Here is a 24,420-nt window from a genome sequence, read left to right on the forward strand (position 1 = left end):
CACAACGTGACTCTAGGATCAACTGAGGGCAACGATGGCATCTGTTTTTCTTCACCTTTATATTGCTAGTACCTAGCGAGATGCGTGAATGTTGTAGTTGATAACGAAATATTTCTTGAATATGAAAAGGCATTAATTTGATGCCACTGTCTCAAGACTCTAGAGGAATGTTCACTTTTGAAGTAGGTTCCTGCCTTAAGAAAAGTAAAAGAAATTAGTTTAAAATTGTTATCCATTTCTTGCTCTTCAGACTTCCAAATTCCTCCAAATAACAAGTGTTTGCATCTTAGGGTTAGCTTTCATGTCCCATGAGATTCATTTCACTCTCTATCATTGGTGCCAGATAATGGTGTGTGAAAAATAATGTGAAATGAAAAGAGTTAAACATCAGCTGTGTGAAGAAAGGGGTAAAAATCTTAATATTTTGGTTGTGAGGGAAAAATAAGGGTAGTTTTCATTAGTGTGGACAGTGGTCTTTGCACACCTTCTCACGTGCCGTAGACTTCCACAGAACAGGCTCTGAGGGCCAAGAGGAGTCTGATGATGATTCAAAGAGTTGTGTTCCTAATAACTGGGAAAATAAGTCAGATATTTTGGTTAGTTCTGGAACATGAAATCTTAAAAAGATCAGTACAGGAATGAAACACAAGCAGGAAGGGACTTGTGCTGGAAAGGGAGATTGGCATTGTCAAGACTGTGGAACATTCAGTGGGTTTCATATTCAGAGAGTGGTAAAGGGGTTGGGGAATACTGATTCAAATGCTGTTAGGAAATCCTTTAAGAGTATGATAATTGTTTAATGGAACCATGTAATTGGGTATCTATAATAACTTTATTCTTTGATTCTGTCTTCATTTAAGTAATACGACTTCTTTTCTCCAGGGGTGATATTCAAAATACCTGACAATGGGGACCAGCCATAGCAATGCAGAAAGGTTCTAGAGCCCTTGATTGTGCCAAGTGTTAGTCCTATGGCTGCTAAACTGTGGAAAGGTCTGAGCGTTTTTAGAGGTAGGAATGGGGCAGCCTGGGCAGCGAGTGGTCAGGGAATGGGCACCCTCTGGTTTGGGGCAGTGGTTATCTACCGACTGGAACAGAATTGTTTCCATTTTCTAATACTGACACAGCCATATGAGTCCTGGTTTTCCCTTTACTTAATTGAGTTCACCATCATACAGCTTAGCCTTTAATGGAGCCATCAAGGCCAGAAATGCTGAAGGATTTTGGAGAAGAGAAAGATCAAAGCACAGACAGTAAGTGTAGGCAAGGATGTAGAGAAATTGAAACCTACATGTATTGTTGGTGGGAATGTGATATGGTACAGCCATTTAGGAAACAATTTGGTAGTTCCTCAAAATGTTAGACATAGAGTTACCAAATTACCAAGCAGTTCCATCCCTAGGCATATACCCAAGAGAACTGAAAACATATGTATATAAAAACCTGCTCACAGGTGTTCACGGCTATGTTATTCATAATAGCCAAAAAAATGGAAACAAATATCCATCAACTGATGAATGGATAAACAAAATGTGGTATAACCATACAATGGAATATTATTTGGCAATAAAAAGGAATGAAAATACTGATACATTCTACAGTATGGTTGAACCTTGAAAATTATTATGCTAAGTGAAAGAAGACAGATATAAGGTGCGACATGTTGTTTTATTTTATTTGTATGAATTGTCCAGAATGGGCAAATCCATACAGACACAAAGTAAATTGGTAGTTGGGATAAATGGAGAATGATGACTAAAGACTATAGATTTCTTTGGGGGAGGGGTGATGAAAATGTTCTAAAGTAGATAGTGGTGATGGTTGCACAACTCTGTGAATATTACTAAAAACCACGGAATTGTACATGTTAAAAGGTGAATTTTATGGTATATGAATTGTATTTCAATAAAGCTTATAAAATATCTTTAAAAAGATTTCCTTGTTTAATGACATGAAAGAAAGCTGTATTTTGGAGAAAAATAGCTGGGCTAGAGTATGCAGAATGACTTGGAGTTGAGTCATATCATTAAGTGCAGGTAGCAATGTACAAAAAGACAAGGCCTGGGAATTCTCTGGTGGTAAGGACTTGGCGCTTTCACTGCCTGGGCCTGGGTTCAGTCCCTGGTCGGGGAACTAAGATCCTGTAAGCTGCATGGCGTGGCCCAAAAAAAAAAAAAAAAAAGATAAGGCCTGGAAGATGCTGCTATCAGGAAAAGTGGAGAGCAAGTGGAGAAAGGGCTAAATGCCTGTAAGAGGAGATGAAGGAGAAGGGAATTGAAAATGACTCCAGAGTTATTTGACTGGAAACTGTGATTCTATTTACAGAAATGTGCAAGCTGAAATTTAACCTGGGTTTTGGTGGAACATGACAAGTTTAGTTTTAGACATGCTTTATGGTGATGACAAGACTTAAAAGTGTCTGGTAGTCACATGAAAAAACATGAACTGGAGTACAAGTAAGGGTCATGCCTGGACATGCCAGTTAAAGAGCATTCGCTCTGAAGGGAAAGTTTGAGCTCACATGGCACTTGTGCAGAACAATTGAGGATGGCTGGGAGAGGGAAGGTGACTTATGAAGACAGGCAGAGCCTGTTCCTCATGGCTCAGAGTGTCCCTGTAGGAAATCTCTACCAAAGCGCCCAGCCAGGGGCACTCGGTGGACTCCAAGTCCAGGGTGATGGCTTTCCCCAGCCTGTCTCTCAGATCTTCCGTCTTCATCTGTCAGCTTGGTATGATGCCAGGCGAACTGCCTCCTTTGTCATTAGGTCTGTGAGACATTATATTATATTAATTCTCTCTTTGTCCCTTCTGGGCAGCTGCTGCAACGTATTCTAGCTAAAAGAGAAATGGAATGATGTTGTTTTAGCCTCCCAAAGAGCTCCAGAAATAAGAGTGACAGGCATTTGGAATTCATTTAATTTAAGCAACTTCTCCAAATTTTACTACATCTATTTTCATGCATCTCTTTTTCTTTTTCCTCTCCAGGAGACTGGCCACATGCAAGTACTCCTGGGAGGATTTAAGACTCTTTTTTTACTTCTTTGGATTTCCAAATCCCTAATCTCCCCTGATTATTTTTCCTTTCCATAGAGAATCTGATATAGTTTAAAGAAACTTAACAAATAAGTAAAGATTTTTAAAAAATATTCTGAATATTTAAGGCAAGATGACACAGATACTAAGTTTTGGACTCCAAAACATCTTATCAGACAGCGAAGAAGTTTTTGAAGCATCACATGATGCATGCATGTGGCTGTGAATCTCAACTAGGAATTCCCCACTGATGATGTCAGGGATCTTGATGCCAAATGATTCTAGGTTAGTAGAATGCCTAGGCGGGTGTGAGACAGTCGGTGAATGTAATTAATGAGATGACACACACCACAGGGGTGCTTTCTGTGCTTGAGTTATATTTGCAGTTGAGAAGGCTGGATTTTTGTTTGTTCTATGTGTGAGGTTTAATCTGGAAATAGTTTTCAAGTATTTCCTTTCTTAGCAAATTTTTTTCTTTTTTTTAATTGAAGTATAGTTGATTTACAATGTTGTGTTAATTTCTGCTGTACAGCAAAGTGACTCCGTTATACATATACATACATTCTTTTTTATGTTCTTTTCCGTTATGGTTTATCACAGGATGATATTGAATATACTTCCCTGTGCTATACAGTAGGACCTTGTTGTTTATCTGTTCTATATATAATAGTTTGCATCTGCTAATCCCCAACTCCCACTCCATCCATCCCCCACCTCCCCTCCCCTTTGGCAACTACAAGTCTGTTCTCTATGTCTGTGAATCTGTTTCTGTTTCTCACATATGTTCATTTGTGTCATATTTTAGATTCCACATGTAAGTGGTATCATATGGTACTTGTCTTCCTCTTTCTGACTTACTTCACTTAGTATGATAATCTCTAGTTCTATCTATGTTGCTGCAAATGGCATTATTTCATTCTTTCTTATGGCTGAGTAGTATTCCATTGTATGTATATACCATATCTTCTTTGTCCATTCACCTGTCAATGGACATTTAGGTTGTTTCCATGTTTTGGCTATTGTGAATAGTGCTGCTATGAACATAGGGGTGCATGTATCTTTTTGAATTATAGTTTTGTCTGGATATATGCCCAGAAGTGGGATTGCTGGATCATATGGTAATTCTATTTTTAGTTTTTTGAGGAACCTCCATATTGTTCTCCATAGTGGCTGTATCAATTTACATTCCCACCAACAGTGCAAGAGGGTTCCTTTTTCTCTACACCCTCTCCAGCATTTGTTATTTGTAGACTTTTTAATGATGGCCATTCTGACTGGTGTGAGGCGATACCCATTTTAGTTTTGATTTGCATTTCTCTAATAATTAGCAATGTTGAGCATCTTTTCATGTGCCCATTGGCCATCTGTATGTCTTCTTTGGAGAAATATCCATTTAGGTTTTCTGCCCAATTTTTGATTGGGTTGTTTGTTTTATTGAGTTGAAAAGGTGTTTGTATATTTTGGAAATTAAGCCCTTGTCAGTCGTATTGTTTGCAAATATCTTCTCCCAGGCTGTAGGTTATCTTTTCATTTTGTTTATGGTTTCCTTTGCTGTACAAAAGCTTATAAGTTTGATTAGGTCCCATTTGTTTATTTTTGTTTTTATTTCTATTGCCTGGGAAGACTAACCTAAACTTTGGTACGATTTATGTCAGAGAATGTTTTGCCTATGATCTCTTCTAGGATTTTTATGGTGTCATGTCTTATGTTTAAGTCTTTAAGCCATTTTGAATTTATTTTTGTGTATGGTGTGAGGGTGTGTTCTAACTTCATTGATTTACATGCGGCTCTCCAACTTTCCCAGCACCACTTGCTGAAGAGACTGTCTTTTTCCCATTGTATATTCTTGGCTACTTTGTCAAAGATTAATTGACCATAGGTGTGTGGGTTTTTCTTAGCAAATTTCAAACACAGATGAACCAGATTATCTACTGCAGTCCATCTATTTCACAGCAGCAAGTCATTGGGTCTAAAAGTGATATAGCTGATTTCATAAACAGTAAGGTGAAGACCCACCATGATGGAACAGTTATCAGTTTAGGGAGGGGTCCACTGTGCTAACAACTCAGAGTCTCTAATCCCAGCCAAGGGATTCCAAGATAACTTGACTGAAGGGGCATAGTAAAGTGAGAAAAGTTCAGAAGTAGAAGTTAGGACTGGTTCAAGCTCTCATCAGATTGTTCAGTAGTAGTAAGGCTTTGGGCAACATGCTTCTCAAAAGTTACCCCCATGTACTCTTTCAACTTTTTCACTTCCTAGTCACTATTCAATCCACACTAATCTAGCTTCTCTCCATCGCCACCACTTAATGAAATTGCTCCTCTCAAGGTCCCCAGTAATCTCCATTACCAAAGGACACTTCTTTGTTGTCACTTTCTTGAACTCTCAGCAGCATTCCACATAGGTTGCAACTCTCCTTGACACGCTGGTCTCTTGGTATCTATGATGTCATATCTTCAGTTTTGCTCTTTGTCACTGGTTACTTTTTCTTGATCTTCCTTGCTGGATTCTCTTCCTCTATCCTCTGGAAATATTGGAGCATCTCAATGATAAGTCCTGGGACTGCATCTTTTTACTCACTCTCTCCCTAGGTGACCTCATGTGCTCTTGTGGCTTTCAACATCAACTATAATCTATATGCTGATGACTTCCAAATCCATTTGTCTAGCCTGACTCTCCCCTGAACCCCAAATTCATTTATCCAATTGCTGTTGGCATCCTTTTAAATGTCAAATAGGAATCTCCAATTTAATGTGTCTAAAGTGGAAGCATTGATTCCCCCAAACCCAGTCCTTCCCCACACCCAATTGTTCAACCCCAAAACTGATGGCCATCCTGATTCCTCTCTCTGTCTCATTACCTACAACCAATTATTCACCAAGTTCGGGTCAGTTTTACCTAAATAATATATCTCAAGTTCATCCATTTCTTACCGTCTTCATTGATTTTACTGAGTTTCAAGCCACAGGCATCTTCTTACAACTATAATAGCTTTTAACAAGTTTCCTTGCTCTACTACATTTATGATGCTACAACCCATTCTTTACATAAAGGTAAAATTGTCCTTTTTTGGCTTTTTATTATGAAGATTCTCAAACATACACAAGTGGACAGAGAGAGTAGCATGAGCTACACCTGTCACCTAGCTTTAGCAATTATCAATTCATGGCAGTCTGTTTCATTGAAAACCCCATTGATTTCCTTGACTCCTCTAGGATTTTGACACAAATCCCAGACATCATATCATTTCACCCCTAAATCTTTCAATATATATCTATAAATAAGCACAAGGCCATTAACATATCCTTAAACATTAATAATTTAAAATAGCATCAAATATTCAAAAAGTATATTTCTGAATGTCTCATAAAGTATCATAATTTTTTACAGTCAGGTTATTTGAATCAAGATCCCAATAAGGAGCACATATTGCAACTGGCTGATATGTCTCTGGGGTTCTCCTTCCATTGATATCTCACTCCTTCACGTGCTTTTTTCTCCCCCTTTCAATTTACATGTTTAAAAAACCAGATTGTTTGCCCTGTAGAGTTATAGTCTAGATTTTGCTGATTGCATCTCTGTGGCTAATGTAACATGTTCCTTAATGTTAAAAACTGCTAAGATGGCTTCATAGGTGGTATTGTATTCTTCCATCAGAAGTCATGTGTTTAATTGCATGTCTTTTTGTGATGTTAGTAGCCATTGTGCTTTATGCCTAAATCTATTAATTCATTAGAGGTTGCAAAATAGGAATATTCTAATTGTATCAATTCTTCATTTATTTGCAGGAATACTCATGTAAATGAGGAACTTTCTTTGGTCTACTTTTTAGGTTACTTAGTGGTAAAGTTTGTATAGGAATAGATTTACCTTTTTTTTTTAAGTTTTTTTTTTGACGTGGACCATTTTTAAAGTCTTCTATTGAATTTGTTACAATATTGCTGCTGTTGGTTATGTTTTGGTTTTTTGGCCACAAGGCATGTGGGATCTTAACTCCCCAACCAGGGATGGAACCCACACCCCCTGTACTGGAAGGTGAAGTCTTAATCACTGGACCACCAGGAAAGTCCCTAGATTTACTTTTTAAAAACATAAATTGGATCATATCTCTGCTCTGCTTAAAGTCTTCCTGTGGCCTCTTTATGCACACAGAATGAAATCTATGGCCAACACACACACACTGCGTGGGCTCCTCCATCATTTTTTCGTCATGTTCCATCATAGTGTCTACTTTTTTGTTGAAATTTAAATTAAATTAAAAACTTGAAGTTTATGGGAAAGGGTCAAGCCCTTTTCTGCCCCCGGATTTTTGCACTTGCTCATCCTTCTGCCTGGCCATCTTCCCCCACTTTCTGCCTAGTGGGCTCCTTCTTGACCTTCACGCTGAAATGTCATCTCATCAAGGCCTTCTCTGACTGCTTCATTTAAGGGGCCTGCTCTCCCTCATCATAGCTCCTGTTTAATTCCTTTATAGCATCCATCACAAACTGTAACTATCTTCTTTATTTGTTTATTAATCATTTTCCACCAAGAATGCTAGCTTTGTAAGAGCAAGGATTTTTCCTGTCCCATACACCACTGAATCCCAAGGCACAGCACAATGCCTGGCACACAGTGGGTGCTTTTCTTTTTTGAATCAACACCGCAAACTTGCTGCACATCCTCACCAATGTAAGTGGAACCCAGGGACAAGCTAGGTGATTGTTTTTAACATTGTTCTCTGAGGACACGGAGACCAAGGCCAAGCTCGTCTAGTGCAATGCTTCCTGAATGCTTTATGTTGTGGCACCTGGAGCAAATGATGTCTGATAGGGTAGGCCACTGAGGCTGGCTGGTGGCTCACAGCCAGGGACTTAGTCCTGGCTTTCCGCACCTGGCTTGGTGCCTGAACAGACGGCCACAGGAGTTGGGTTACGGAGAGCATTTCTGAACGTATGGGGGTGGGCTTATAGATTTAGGGCAGGAAATTCTTTTGAGTGTATACTTTGAGGGCTCCCTGACTTTTATGACTCTCAAGGACTCAGAGGATTGGGACTTCCTGCATCTCCACAGGGTTCTGAAATCCCCCTTTCCTCTGAAAAGTCACTTTCTTCTTCAGGAAATCCCACCAATTTCGCACTATTTCAAAGCATCCTCTTTTACAATGCAAATACTTTGGGCTTGGTTGAGAAGATTATGAGTATTTTTCACCTTCGTGTGAAGTAGCTTAACCAGGCTGCTTTCTTCCTAAAATCTGAGGTATCTAAGTTGGGTTTAGCTTAAGAGAGTCAAGGGGGAAGGGGCCAATTTTGGAGTTTGTTTCCTTGTGTGGTCTGGAGGAGGACAGTGTGACTCAGCACAGTGGACTCATGTGATGGGCAAGGCTGGCTTGGACCCCCTAGGGGTGGAGACGAGGGCTTAGGTCAGCCAGCCCCAAAGTTCAGTTTCCTTAATGCCAGAGGTTCAAGACTTTTACCCAAGATTGCTTCAGTGAATCTGATGTTCATTACCAATGTAGGGTACAGAGAAGACCTGGAATAGAATCCCTACTGTGTAGAAATTCACTGAGGTCAGCAGCCATACATAGAGGGGCCAGCCTGCCCTTGACAGCAGAAAGGCAATGCCAGTGCGCTACGGCATGTGATCGGTGCACAGACCCATCCACTCATGCAAACTGCAACTTCTGCTTTCCCAGAAATGCTCCTGGAACTACCGCTGCCTCCTCTTCTTCTCCCAGAAACCAGATGCGAAGAGATTAGCCTCTTGGGAAGACAAGGCCAGAAATAAGGGGAACCCAGGTCATTGCCCAATTGGAAGACAGGTTTTCCTCCTTCACCCGACTTGCCCCTACATCTTGATAAATTCCCCTGCCACTTCCGGTCCACACCTCTGTGGACAGGGGCTTGTGCTCTGCTGAAGCAGAACTTGGAGAAGCTCTTCTAGAGGGGTCATGCTGAGGCAGCCACAGTATGAAAGGATTTGCAGGCATGCAGTTATATACTTGGTAAACTACAGTGAGCACTAATCTTGCGACCTCTTTCTCATTATATTGGAAATGCACGTGGGTTTTCATTCTCCTTTGGTGTGCTGACACGACATGCTGAGGGGCTCCTTGCATTCCTAATGTACTTAGGACATTGACCCAGTTTCATTCTTGTCTACCGCAATATCTTAGCTTTCTTGATAGTAGATATTCCCAGCCTGATTCCTAACTAACTAAGAGGTGGAAAAAAACCACAAAACATTTAAACTATGCAAAAAAAAAAAAAATATCTTCGTTTCATGGAATCTTAGATTGGAAAAAAACTGATTTGGACTCTCCCTGATTGCATGAAGCTCTACTCTCTATACCACTGGCTTTCAGTGTGTCCCGCCAGCCTTGAACCTCTGCTTGAACAATTTCAGGGGAGGGGAATCACAACTACTCTGTTCTCCTTGCACTGACAGATAGTTCTGTGGTCTTCCTGTTATTAAGTTAAAATTTGATGACAAGTTCTCATTAGTCTTCATTACCCCTCCACAATCACACAGAGGAAGTTGGATGGCTCTTCAAACAAATGCTGTTAGTTACCGTCTATCTCTGAAGTCTTCTCTTTACTAGTCTATAAATTCTCCAGCTCTCCTATTCCTGGCCTCCTTGGAAGGAGCATCTGAATTCTCCTCCTCTCCAAGCCTACTCCAAAGCTAAGCTCATTATTTTTGTCCTTGGCCCTTTCCTTCCCTCCTTTTTCAAGAACTTTGCTCCATCTTCCTTTCCTCTGTATCTCCAGGTTTTCCTTTAGCCCCAGACTACAAATATGTTCATTCTACCCTCTACTCAACATTGCTTACCTACCTGAAGAAACTCTCCCATCTCTCAATTTGCAGTCACCATCAAATTTATGGCAAGAGTAGTACATGGTTACTAACCCTAGTTCCTCTTCATTCCTTGTGTAGAGATTTGTCTTTGAAGGACATTAATGTCTTAGAGGTGCTCTTTTATCAGTCTTCAGGCTTCTCCCCCCTCTATAGCATGTAATATTGATGCTTTCCCTTTTGTCTTGACATCTCCCTTAGGCTCCCAGACTCACAGTCTTCCTGGTTATCTTCCTGTTTCTTTAACTGGCCTTTCCTACCATTTCTTCTTTTATTCTTTTCCCTCCATGAAAAAGATGTTCCTTAAGATAATGTCCTAAGAGCACTTCTTTTTTCTCTGTCCTATCTTCTTTGGCAACCTTACCTGTTTCCATGGTTTTGTTTATAATTCTAATAGGACTTACCCCAAACCTCCATCTCCATCACAACCTTGACTTACCTTTATAGCTCCATCTCAAGCTTCCTTCTAAACATTTCCACTCTAATATGCCACCTCAAACTTACAAAGATGCCACTTCAAACTTATGATATCCCAAATGTAGTTTCCTCCTTAACCTATTTCTTCTCTGGAATACGTATTTTTATTGAGAACATTGTCAAAAACCCCAGTCAGTCAAGTTCTAGATCTACAAGTCATTTTTAAGCTCTCCTCTTTCCACTACAGTTTCTGTTTACTATCTTTCTATTAGAACCTCTTACATCTTAAACGAACCTCTGGTTCTTTTCCATTGTCCCAACTCAATTCAGGCCTTTTTAGCCTCTTGCTGGATTGTTGGGATAGTCCAATTGGCATGTCCATTTCCTACTTCCAGTTTACCACATTTAGATGCCAGATTGTAGTGGAGTTCCAGCTTATGTGGGGATTAAGTATTAAAATCAATGTTTAAGAAGAAAATCCCATATAGTCAACACTGCTCTTGAAAATGCCTTATACTGTCCATAAAGTAGAATCTGCAGACATATTGCTTCTTAATAAGTTCAGTACTGCCAATTTTTCCTCCACTCTTGGAACAGATCACTTTTCTTTTGGTTGAACACCAGATGAAGTCATCTGCTTGGTTTTTAAGGGCCATCTAGTATGAAAAATATGTTTCTTTAAACACCAGAATCACACTCAACACTAGTCTACTTGACTTCATGTTAGTTACTCATGAGTGTGATACAAATCCACTGGAATGTCTAAAAAAGCACAGCTCTGATCCTATTATTTCTTTGCTTGAAAACCTTTAGAGGCTTTTTTTTTTCCATTGCCAGGCGGAAGGCCCATTTCTTTAGCCTGGCACTCAAAACTGTCCATGATCTGGCTTCAACTCACTTATCTAATCCAGGTTCCATTCCAGAATGGAGTATCTCCCATTCCCCACGCATCCTTTGACATTCCAGTCTCCATCCACACTTTCTCTCACAGTGGGCCCACATCATGGGATACCTTCTCCTCACTGCCCATCTCTGCTGGGCTCAGCCATTCTTCAAATATCAACTCATGCTGCCTCTTCTAAGAGTCCTTCACAGTCTTCTCCTCCCACCCAACCCAGCCAAAATCCTGTTTCCCACCTCTGAACTGCTGTAGGTCTTCATTTGTTCTGCTTTTATGGCAAGTATCCATTTATATTTAGACTAGTCATTTCTGTTTATGAGACTATAAACACCTTATGGGCAGGGTTGATGCTTGAGTCTTCTTTATATTTTTATATTCTTTCACCACCATCTCCATCTTCAAGCACACAGTTCTCAACAGTTTTTAATGAATTAAATAAGTAAAATAATGTGGCTTCCCAAACCCTCCCCATGCTGAAGAGCTTCTCCTAACGTGCTCTAGTCTGGCAGTGCCCCAGAACTTGGGACCGGTGCTCCATAAAAGCTGCCAACTCTTCCTCATCCCAGTAGAGCCTTCATCAGGTAATGAATGAACTCAACAGGAAGGCATACGAGTAAGAAGATCTATGCAAATGGTCAAGCTTTTTCCTTCTTCTTAAAGAGCAAAATAAATATCCTACTTCTTAAAAAAAAAAAAAAAAAAGCAGCCTTGGAAATTAATGGCTTTTTCATAGAAGGCTTCAGGAAGTGCCAAGGTCTGTCACTGGGGATGGAGACATTTTGTTCCCGTTGTGTAGAAAGTGACTGATGAGGCCTTTAAAGCAATCCTGCAGACCTACTGTTAAAGGATCAGAATATTTTTCAGTGCATCTCAAGTTCAGAGGGACTTTAACCTTTATGGAGGGAAAAATTCTAGCTCTCTCTTCCCACCCTGCCACACACAGAGGGATGTTTTTACCTCAGGGAAACTCAAGGCTGCAGGGGAGCTCTGATTCCAGGAGTCCACTGAATTTAACAGCCTCTTGAATCTTCTCTGATTCATACTCCAAACCCCAGAAATACAAATCTAGCTCTGCTCAGATGAGCTGTAAGATTTCTAAGGAAGGTCTGAGGGTTGAAGTGGATGGGAAATGTAATATTTTTAAGGACTGAGGGTTTGAGAGGATGGGACATTTGGGCCTTTCATGTGATGGAGCATTTTAATCTTTATTAAGAACATGCAGAAATTGTAATCTGCCCGGGGTGTGGGTGGGGGGAGTTTGACGGTGAATTTACACCCTCAGTGTCGACTTTAGACTGATCAGGGAAAATGACCGCCCCACAATCTTGTAAGATCTTAATGTACCATGAGAAGTGCACAGCGCTGCCTGATGTACAGTGTTCAGATTTGTCTTGACCTTCTTAAATTATGGAAAGTGGCTACTAGGAGGGAAGTTTTTTTGGTTTTGTTTTTTACTTTTTCTGCACAATTACTCAGGTGGCTTTTCCTGTTTCTTCTCTCCTCCTGGACCTGGGTCCTGTAATTACTATCGCAGGGAGCTGGAAGGATGCCTGCTCTCCCGGCGAGGTCTCCTCTGCTCGGCCTCCTCCCTCCCCCCCTCCCCCCGCCTTTTCTCTTTCTGGCCCCGCCTCCTCCGCTCACCCCGTAGCCAGCAGCTAGACAGCTGTATTCAATCAGAGAGCACTTACAACTCCCGAGGATTCAAATGGGAAACTTCAGCGTGAAGTGCAGCCGCGCTCCGGCGCTCTCTTAGCTTGCTTTCCCTCCCCGGAACCCGAGACGCGGATTTTCCTCGCCCCGCCGCCCTGGTTTCTTCGGGAAGCCCTCCAGGGAGGCCGGATCCTGCCGGGGTTGCCCTCCAGCCTGGTCATGGGGGGCGGAGAGGCACCATAGGAGACGCGAGGCGGCGCTGAGCGCGGCACTGCCTCGGGTCCCCGCGCCGGCCCGGCCGCTGCGAGCGCGCCTCGCCGCCCAGCCTTCTGCAGCAATGGCTCGTCCGTGAAACGCGAGCCGGCTCTGTTCCTTTTCGGAGTGCCTGCATCCTTCGTGTGGGCTTCACCACTGTCCTGGGTGAAGATGGCTGTCTAGACTAAAATGTGCCAGAGGGGACCAAGCAGTGGATATCCAGCCTGCTAACCCCAACTCGTCAGCTCCGAGACCTGGAGGAGGAGGAGCTCGGCTCTGAAAAGTGCAGTCATGAATTCTGGAGTTGCCATGAAATATGGAAACGACAACTCGGCCGAGCTGAGTGAGGTAAGAAACAGCTGAGGTCGGGAGCTCTGGTTTCTTAGGCATTTGCTTTGCGACAAATCCCCCTCCCTCCCCGTCGCCCACTTTTCTACACGCCACCCGCCTCGCGCTCCCAGTCTGGAGGCAGCACAATTAAAGATAAATAGATTTTCTGGATCTTGTTTTAACTTGTTGTGCTACTCAGGAAATGACCTGAACTGGCTTGATTTTTCAGTCTGAGACGAGTGGCTTAAAAAAGAAACAAGCTCTCACCGCGTCGCCAAGGCGTTTTACTCTCCGTGGTCTGGGTCCCCTGTCCATTCCCACCCCCCTTCCTCCAATGTATGTACCACATAACCTTTCGTAGTCAGCAAAATACATGGGGATCCCAGCTGAGCTTAATCTGATGGTAAGTAATTTGGTGGGGCCGGGGAGCTCATTGGAGTACTGAGTCGGCCGCAGGGTCCCACGTGTGATGCGTTTGGTTCAGTTCAGGCAAGGTGGTCTTTCCTTGGCTGAGACGAATGACCCGCGTTGGGGAGGAGAGTGGAGAGGAAGCACATCAAAGCGGCTTAGAACTTTATTTCCTGCCCGGGACTGGACTCCTGAGTCTTAGAGGCAAGCGCACTTGCAGTTCCTGGCTCTCACAGTAGCAAATCCGCTTGAGTGCTGGGGACCAGCTTTGAGATTAAGGCGACATCAGACGGTATGCAAGTATATGAGTGGTCAGATGCTGGAGGCCACCTTTTTTGATGACCGTAGGGATGCCTCTGGCACATTCTCCCACCCCCCCACCCCACCCCGCAGGCTTTGAATACCTGAAAAGTGTGATGGGAAACCCACAGAACGATGCTCTGAAGAGGAGGAAATCTGTCTGCAGCAGGAGGCTTGGTGGCTGTGGGTTTTCCTCTTCGCCTCATCGCTGAGCCATTCATGGGGCAACGTGGTCTGTGCTTCTTGAGTGTGGCTGAAGAGAGAAAAGGCACCGTATAAAGACAGCAGAAGGCAGATGGAGGTGATGTCAGATGACCGACAGTGAAGGGAAAAGGAAAGGATGGAGCCCTCTTTGAGGGGTGAGGGCTGGTGCTGGGGAAGCGAGGAGGGTGTAGATGGGGGAAATCCGAGCAGGTCTGTGGCTGGTATCCAGCAGTCAATACAGTCAGCCCCTGCCTGGTGCTCTAAGTGTCTTGGTGCTGAGCCTTCCCTGCTCCAGTTTGAGACAGCATTTTGAGACGTTGGTCAAATGAGGTAGAGGCATTTCCTAATCCCTGTGGTTTTCCCTGTGATGTAGAAAGCTGGGGAGATGTTAAGAGTGAGGGCTTCGCTTAAAAACGGGAGGTTGGGGAGGAGGCTCAGAGACCTAAGTGATTTTTGCCAATTTCACATGCAGGGAGAGGTTTCAGATCTAAAACAGAACCCACGACCCTTCTCCATTAATAACACTGTTAGGAGAAACCTTTGACTTCTAAGGACGTTTAAGAATAAGAAACTAAAGGCACGTATCTTGCAGAGTCTCTGCCAGGTCCTTCACATTGTTTGTTTCTATGTGGCAGCTTTAACTCTCTGTCACCTGAAGTGTGCTATTCAGGTACCTTTGCTCAAAAATGAATCACAGATTTAGGATGAAGGTGGCTAGAAGGCTGAAGAGAGAGAGAGGAGGCCAGGATTGACTTGAAGAGTACTGGCACGGTCAGTGGGCGCATTAGATTAGCTGAGAGTATCTGTGAAACTCAGGTGGGAACTAAAACTCTCCATTACTTGCCTGGTTTTATCCACTCCTTAAGTGTTCCTTGGAAACTTGTGGCCAGGTGAAAGAGCTGAGGGTGTTTCGTGGCACCTGCTTTAGTTGGAGCTGTAGTACTAGAGCATTATAGGACATAGTTTTGTCCCTAAGAAAGTAAACAAGTTTCTGCCCCAACCATGTCCTTTACCACATTTTCTGCCTCTTGCACTCTTTCCAGCCTTCTTTCTAGGTTCAGTGATTTAGTTGCCACTCCATCCCCCCCGGTCTTGAGTTTCCCTGCAGATTGAGTAATTGCAGTGGAGTATAAGGATAGTTATTTTTAGTTTTTTACATATTTTCAGTTAGGGTATATGTAAAGAGAATTTGTAAGCAAAGGGGAGATGTGTGATTCATACCTTGTGGACCCTAAATCTCAGTTCACTTCATCATGGGCAACAGTTGTAGCATTTGCCTTTTCTATAATATCCATAGGGCAGTATCCATATGAATCCATAGATCTGAATACAATTAATTTGTATTTCTCACATAAGGTCTATGATGTAGAGTTTCTTCTTATCACTGTAATTTTTCTCTTAAACACTGGTTTTACTTTAATGTCCTGGGGGGCAAAGTTGCCATTCTCTTTTCGTGGTCGGTTCCTCCTTCTCACCTGAAAGCAGAGCTAATAAAAACCCCCTTTGGTGCCATATCTCTTATTGGTTCTCTTATTTGGTGCTCAGGAGCCTCAAAGCTGTCTGGAGGTCACCGTAGGGTCAGATTCAACCTGATGCTCACCAGGCATTTCAGGGGCAGGAAGAATTGTGAAAGGGCCTAGCATTATCCTGGGTATCATAAACAAGAGTCCTCTCTCACTGGTGTTGACTTGTGAGCTTACCCCTTCTACAAGGGTTCTCTCGCCACAGGAGTCATTGACTCTTTGACAATACTGTTGACACTGATGCCATAACATCCTAAACAAGGGGGAGTGACTGGAATCAATTTCTTATTGTAATCTGCTTGTCCTATTCGTGAAAGCAGCTAGCTTTGGTCAGCAGTTGAGGTGCTGAACTCCGCCTGCAGCGCTTCGGGAATGCTTGGGTGCAAGAAAGGCAGGAGGGATTTAGGTGTGAGGGATACATGATCAGGAGACCTAGCTGGGTGTTGCGCATGACGTGTTCACGGTATGTTTGAGGGCTTTAAAATGGAAAAACAGGAAATGCATGAATGGGTTCCTTTTGTGTCTTTATTTTGAACAATAGCTGTTTAAGATCCTGTGAGATGATTATAACAGACAGTAAAATTGTTTCTACCTATGGACATTCAAAATATTTTTATTAATGACCACAAATGAGTTTATCAGGTCTAAACACTTTAACCAAAGTGAACTAATCCTTAGCATTGACCACAGTACTACAAAAGGAAAATTTGAGAAGCATGAATTGGCTATTCTTTTTTCTTGGCTAATAGCTCTCCCTATCAAAGACTCAAAGGGTATTTTTCTTTTCCTAATGTGAGGTTAAGAAAGGACTTCAACATCAGCCAAATCAAAAGTACTTAGACAATTAAATGTTTGACTTTCAGGCTCCCTCCCCCACGATCAAGAAGCTGAGTGGACATACTTTCAGCAGCGTTAGATTAAATTCTCCCAAACCGTGTCAAGGGAAGGCCACTAAATCTTTTTCCTCGTCGCCATGGGTTTTCCGTCAGCAGTTAATTCTGTTTGTCTTGGTAAAACTTGTGGGACCAGTATGTAGCTGAACCTTATTTTACTGTCACAATCACATTTCTTGGTTCTTAGAATAATTCAGACCTTAGGAAGATGTCTTAAGGCGCAGCGTTATGAGGGTATGACTTGAATTTACTCATCTTCACAAAATAGCTGTGGACTGGATCTGCTTGCCTGGTAGACAGCTGCCTATTTATGTAGCAAACTAAAAATTTATATTTAAGGGTTTGTTCTTTCCTGGGAATAACTAACACCTCTTGTCCAAAGCAATCAACGTATGTCCTTTGCTTTTTAAACATTAAGCAATGAATAGGTAAAATTCTCCCATCACTATTTACTTTGAAACCTCTGTTGCCCCAGAAAATCATATTTTCCTTACTCTGTCCTTTCTTTATTCAAAGCCTCTTTCATAAGATTATTCCACTCCTGAATGCAGGCTATAGAGGCGGCTTTTCATGCTTTCACCATTCACTTGTTGCGTAGCTACTGAAACCCACATCTTTGTTGATACTCTAAGAAGTGGATTTATGTAGGAGAAAATTGTTCTCTAGATAGATTATCTTGTATGACTGTCTTTAAGTGGCCGTCTCACAGATGTACTTGCTCTAAACCATGAAGTTACAAAATATCAGGGTTGGCAGAGACTGAGATCACCTGGTATTCCCACACCCATTTCTACTTCTTTATACTCCTCTGTCCTTATGGAATCACGCTTCATTGTAATGAGTTGTTTAATGTCTGTCTTAGACACAGACCATAAGCACCAGAATAACAGTGTCACAGCCTGTCACAGAGGCTGGCACATAGTAGGTGTTCTACAAATGTTTGAATGAACACCTTGCCTCTTCTCTCCCTTTCCCTTTTTATAAACATCAAATTTGAGAAAGTGATTTAAGTGCTTGGTCTGAGGCTTTTTGGGCTATCAATGGCTGTGTAACAAACTGCCCCCCAAATTTAGAGGCTTAAAATAACAATCTTATTTGGTCATGGTTTCGCAGTTTGGGGCAGAGCTGAGGGTGGGAAGATTTGTGTCTGTGACCCCAGCTAGACGATCCACTTCCAAAATGGCTTAGTCCCATGGCTGGCAAGCAGGTGCTGGCTGTGGACTGGGAGATCACCTCACTTCTCTTCTACACGGGCCTGCCCAGGTACTGCTTGGGTTTCCTCTCAGCATGGCAGCTGGGTTCCAAGGAGGAGGTGGAAGCTGCCAGTTCTTTTAAAACGTAGGACTGAAATTGGCACAGGGTCATGTCTGTGTGTTCTATTGGTTAAAACAGCTATATGCTTAGCCCAGATTCAAAGGGGTGAAGAAATGGATCCCACCTCTTCAAGGGAGATGTGATAAAGAATTTGCAACCATTTTTAATCTACTCCAGAGGCCACAAAACAAGAGCCATGTCTAAAACCCTGATCTCTTAATTCCCAATGGCTGGCAGTAGTTTTTGTCATTTTATTTTGTCATTTTAGCTGTTAATTTAGTGGTTTGTAAAAACTAACATATTCTAAGCATTTCCCAGGTATTGACATGCTTAATTATCAAAAACTCTATGAGATACATGCTGTTATGCCCATGTTACAGGTGGAGAAATTAAGGCATAACGAGGTGAAAACCCTTACCAAGATTGCACAGACTATTAATGGTGACCTCAAGATTTGAGGCCAGGTAGTCTTTCTCCAGAGTCAGCCATTCCTCCACTGTTTCCTTTCGTTAGTTCCTGTTAGTTACTGCTCTCAGCATTTTTTTTTTTTTTTTTTAGTTCATAATTTTCTTTATTCTCAATTACAACTTCATAGTACTTCATTTGGTAAATATACCGTAGTTTATTCAACTGGACTTCTCTGTCTAGATATTTAGGCCTGCAATATTTGGCAATTACAAATAATGCTGAAATATTCCCACATGAATTTTTTTATTGGTAAGGATCTTTCTTCAGAGTGAATTCCTAGAAGAGTCATTTCTGTGCTGTCACCTTTTGATCACATATTCCTAGGAGGGAGTATTCTATCTAATAAGCCTGTTTAAGTTGATTTGTATTGTAATCTCTATACGATACCCAGATAAATGTTTTTGATAAGAGTGGTATGAATATGCTCACTGCTGTCACTTTCAAGTGGCTGAAGGATTGTAGACATTGATTTTCTAGAGCAGATTTGTTAATAAGGAATCGGGCAGTCATCATCCAGGAAGGGCTTCCTTCTGTTCCCACTTACTTCAGGGGAGATAGAGGCGCCACGACCTCTGTCCCACTGCCTGTGTGCTCTGAGGCGTCTGAGGAATTAGTGCTACAGTATTTGAGGTGCCAGATGAGAATAAGATTTCCTTTGTGACAAGAATTAGGGTTCTCTTACCCCTGCAGGTGGGGCTCTAGGCTTCTACTGCGGTTGGCTAAATCACTGTGGGGCTGCAGAGCGCTGAGTTTGATGAAAAAGCCGATGAAGTGGTCGGCCAGGGCTGTGTGGCAAGGCAGCTGCTGGTGGCCTGGTCCTGAGGAAGCAGGTGCTGAAAGGACGGACAAGACCCTGAGTGGAGCCCAGTGGGCGGGGCCAGTAGATCAAGCATGGCTGGAACCAGGTGGTAGTCAAGAAACAGGGGAAGGAGCAATGGGATGTGAGGGGAGGAGGTTAGTCAAAGACCAGGCAGGAGATCAGGAACTGAGATGGCCACAAACCTGAAAGCAGAGAGAGAACCTTGATTCTGAAGAAGTGCTTTGTCCAGGCAGGAAGTTTTAAAATTAATCCCAAGACTTTTCATGCTGATGAATTATTTACAGGACTGTGGCTACCAGATTTGAGGTGCCAGAACTTTGAGTGGAGGCACCCATCCAGAGTAGGGAATATGATGGTGATACTCAGGAAATAAACTCAAGGTGCTGTTTTAACAGCTGCCTGAAGCTAATTTACCCAGTGCATGTCATGTGGAAGGCTTCCTCCAAAGCCAGACTGTAAATGGAAAATAAAAACTGCATTTACGGAAAGATTAAGAAGTTGTTGATGAACAAAGATTGCAAATTTAGGTTTTGATCCAAGGAATCAAATTTCAGAAAACCAAGATTACGTTTTAAGTAATCTCCAGATTCTGGGAAAGAGGTTTATGTTGGCGGGATTACAGAATCAGACAAGCTAAAAAAAGACACAGAAAATTGATAGTAGTTAGGATGTGGATTTTTACATCTGCGAGGGGGTGGCATGGCAGAGATAAATTATTTGCAGCTATTTTCTCATCTCCCCCAACCACATCCAAATTCCTAGCAGTGGCCATCTTTCATTCTTGAAAGAAACAAGAAGAGAATAACCTGGATTATGCAGATAAAAAGAAGTTCAATTTATAGAGTAAATATTTACTGGGACCACAAAGCTGTCCTCTCTTTCTAGCAAATGTCCTTTTTCTCTTGCTGAACAGAAACAGCCAAAATTAATTCATGGGGGAATAGAAGCCACCTTTTGGAAGGTTTGCACTATCATAAGGAGTGACTGAGGCTATAAAGCACTTTATATATGTAAGTCTTTCAAGATATTTTTGAAACTCAGAGAAGTTAAACTTTGAGACAATTTAGGAAAAAAAAAATTCAGCATTAGCAGCTGTTGTTTCTACTTGTCATGCAAAAAGCTGTAGGTTAGGGTTGTTAACTTTGTAAATAGCAATCAAAGTCTGTTGGGCTGGAAAAATCGTACGATAAAGCTACTCAATGCCTTGGCTGGTGGGATATTTTGAGGCAGATTGCTTGTCAGGAGGTTTGATCAGTGCTTGGAACACATGATGGGACATATGGGGCCCGAGATGCAAATGCATCTTAAGCCAAAGGTTGTGGTGTTCCATCACCTGAGAACAGAAAGTTTCACAAAGCCTCAGTGTGCGTGCATGTCAGTGAACGACTCCAGCTGGATTTGTGAGAAATATTGAAGTAGTTGTCAAGGGAAGAATGCCAACGTGAAAAAAGATTGCCTGTCAATTAGAAAAGCAATGGAGTTGCTTGTCCCTGTTTCCTGTGGGTTGTGTGGACTTGTCCATAGAATACATGGCACACTTGCGATGACTTTTGCTTCTGCCTGGGTCCCTCCCAACCTCCCAGGTTAGTTGTCCTTCCCTCATCCTGTGTTCACAACACTTACTTTAATTATCCACAGCCTCCCAGGGAGACCATGCGATCTTTGAAGGCAGGGACAGAGTGAAACGCATCACAGTATTGCCAGTACCTAGTCAATATGTGACATAGGGCGACCACAAACTTCAAATTTACTTGTTGGACCAAACAGCAGTTGCCATTATAGTGTGACAGATGTGTTGGATTGACCACTTACATATTTTGGTTAAAGGACACATTTGAGGAAATTTAGTTTGGTCATTATTACTGTAACTTACTCTCTATTCCTAAGTCATTTTTCTGTTCAACAAACACTGTGTGCCTTCTGTATGCCAGGTGCTGTTCTTAGGTGTGGGGATACAGAAACAAAACTGATGTAGTCCCTGTTTTAATGGATACTACATTCTAGAGGGAGACAGACAGTACACGTGACAGATGTATGTGGTGGTGATGAAGAGGTGATGGTGATGAAGAGATCCAGTGGTGATGAAGAGGAGGAGAGAGGAATGAAGGAGGGAGGGGTGCTATTATACTGATCAGGGAAGACCTGTCTGCAGGAATCTTTGAACTGAGACCTGAATGCAAGGAGGGGTAGAGCCATGCAAAGATGAGGATGATCATTTCAGGCAGTGGGACTGATAAGGGTCAAGGTCAGAGGCCAGAGCATGCATGGTGTGTGTCAGCAAGGAGGAGACGTGGCTGGGAGTGCAGTGAGCAAGGGGAGAGAGGAAGGAGGTGAGGTCAGAGAAAATAGTTCTGGCTAGATCACCTGTATTCTTGTAGGCTTTGGAGAAGAATCTGGATTTCTCTGGAATGATTTGAAAATATGCCTGAATTGATTTTTTTAAATCCTTTTCATGTATGTATATGTATGTGTGTGTGTGTGTGTGTGTATTTTATTGTGAGGCAGGGGCAGGGAGATATCCTCGGAAAGAGGAGGAGCTAGCAAAGAAAAGGCCCGGGCAGTTGTGTCCCAAAAGCCAATGAAAGAAAGTATTTTCAGAAAAGAGTAGAGTGATCAGTCAGATGCTTCTCCTTTTGTTTCTTTCACCCTTAAAGCCTGTGCATAGTCCCAAACTTTCAAATGGTGTCATTTTCTACAAGCAGAAATAATTGTTATATGCATTAAAAACAAACTATAATTATTTTTGGACATCTTCAGAGTATGTGAGTGTATTTTCCCCTTAAAAGGAATGGTTTAAAGAACTAAGTGATGTGGCCACTGGCCAAGAAGGATTTGAAAACTGCCTTGCCTTCCCTGATGGATGGTTCAGTGTTGATGGATGCTGATGATGTAGCATATAGGTGGGTTCGGAATTAGGAAAACTGAGCTCTGTTTCCCACTCTCAATTGGACCAATTTCCTTCCTCTATTTATAATCACTGATTTTATTTTTTAATGAACTTTTGTATCAGTTTATTGATTTATAACCAATATAGCTCCAAGGAACCTGGAATGCTGAGACCTTTTTTTCCTATTGAAAAGGTATTTGGCAGTCAGATTATGACCAGAAAGATTCCAGGTAAGCTTGGAATTAGACAAGGGAGATTGTCTAATTCTGTTGGGTTAGATGCTATTAAGCTATTCTTTGATTTGCAGTTTATTTTATCCAAACCATTTGCACGACTGATGAGGAAACTGAGGCATAAAGAAGGCTGGCTAGCAGCAGAGGGGGAAGTGTAGAACTCAGATTTTTTTCCTTAACTCTCAAGGATAATTTTTCCTCTTCTACCTCAACTTCCTCAGTTTCTATATCACAGGATTTGTTTTAAAGTATGTGTTTTATAACAGTCTGTAATTATTTTAAAAGGTGGAAGCCCTAATTCTTCAGTATTCTCATATACATAGGACATTACTACTAATGACACTATTAAAATAAGTGGAAGAATTTATTTTTAGCTCTGTGATTTTTGGGTATATTGTAATAGTCTGCGCCCTTCTGTCCTTTTTTAAAAAAAATTGTGGTAAAATATACGTAACATAAAATGAACAGTCTTAACCATTTTAGGGGTACAGTTCTGTAGCATTAAGTACATTCACATTATTGTACAACCATCATCACCATCCGTGTACAGCATTTTTTCATCTTTCGCAACTGAAACTCTGTACCCATTAAACACTAACTCCCTGTTTCCCTCCTCCCCTGCCCCTGGAAACTACCATTCTATTTTCTACCCCACTATGAATTTGACTAATCTTGATACCTCATGTGAGTGTAATCATAAAATATCCCTTCATGACTGGTTTATTTCCTTTAGCATAATGTCTTCAAGGTTCATTGATACTGTAGCATGTGTCAGAACTTCCTTTTTATGGCTGAATGCTAATCTACTGTGTGTCTATATTATGTTTATCCATTCATCTGTCAATGGACACTTGGGTTGCCTCTACTTTTTGGCTATTGTGAATAATTCTGTGATGCATATGGGTGTGCAAATATTTGTTTGAGTCCCTGCTTTCATTTATTTTGGATACATACCCAGAAGTGTGATTGCTAGAGCATGTGGTTAATTCTGTGTTTAATTTTTGGGGGAATTGCCATACCATTTTCCATAGAGGCTGTTCCACTTCACATCATTCCCACCAGCAATGCACAGAGGTTCCAACTTCTCCACATCCTTGCCAACACTGCTTTTCTGTTTTATTTTGCTTTTTAAATAATAGCCATCATAATGGGTATGAGGTGGTATCTAATTGTGGTTTCTCTTTGCATTGCCCTAATGATCACTGATATTGTGCCTCTTTTCATGTGCTTATTGGCCCTATCATCGTCAGAGAAATGTCTATTCAAGTCCGTGTCCAATTTTAATCAAGTTGTTTAGGAATCTTTTGTTGTTGCAAAATATATTCTTCATATATTTTGGATATCAAGTCCCTGTCCCTTTTCTCCTTTGTCCAGGTCTGATTTTCTCTGTGGTTGGAGCTTTGCACAGCCACTGGCTATTTCCAGATGGAATTACAGTGAGTGTAAAATGAGGCATGAACATGCACTGCTTCTCCACGGAAAACAAATGGGCTTGCCCAAGCCCAGGAGGACTCCTTCCTCCACGGTGTCCAGGAAGAAGTAACTTCCTGACGCATGGTGGGGCAAGTGCTCATTTCACAGGCTGGCAGCCAGCAGCTCTCCCTCTAGACAGACTAGATGATCTCGAGCAAGGTTAGGCAGGCACCAGAGTTAAGAGTTATGTTCATGGCACTTGAAGAGTTACATTGCTCCACCGACATGTGGTGATTTCACAGTATTTAAAGGGGATTTTTAGGAGAGGACTTTGGCAACAGGGGCCTGTGGAGAGTAGCCAGGAAGTCTGAGGCTGGCCTGTTAGATTAGATAACTGTTACTTTATTTCTTGGTGCTGGGAATCTAATCCTGGTTAAACCAAAACCTAATTCATTTTCATGCTTGACTGGGGGCACTTTTGATGATGTGTTTGGATGAGAGTGAGTGTGGAATAGGAGTACTGTGGGAATGAGATAG

At 41.9% G+C, this 24,420-nt stretch overlaps 1 protein-coding gene across 2 annotated transcripts in view; it reads left to right on the plus strand.

The window, feature by feature from the left end:
* Window positions 1-24,420, plus strand: part of MCC (MCC regulator of WNT signaling pathway) — a 424,188-nt gene that overhangs the window by 144,508 nt on the left and 255,260 nt on the right. Inside the window, exon 1 of one of the 2 annotated variants that reach the window (XM_068535718.1) lies at window positions 12,835-13,438. The exons of the other annotated variant lie outside the window; for it this stretch is intronic. Coding sequence (XP_068391819.1) covers window positions 13,382-13,438 — 57 coding nt within the window. The 5' untranslated portion in view covers window positions 12,835-13,381. Of the gene's footprint in view, window positions 1-12,834; window positions 13,439-24,420 lie in introns of those variants that run through there. 2 annotated transcript variants of the gene reach the window in all.

Source organism: Eschrichtius robustus, chromosome 2 (assembly GCF_028021215.1).
Source record: "Eschrichtius robustus isolate mEscRob2 chromosome 2, mEscRob2.pri, whole genome shotgun sequence".
Lineage (NCBI taxonomy): Eukaryota > Metazoa > Chordata > Mammalia > Artiodactyla > Eschrichtiidae > Eschrichtius > Eschrichtius robustus.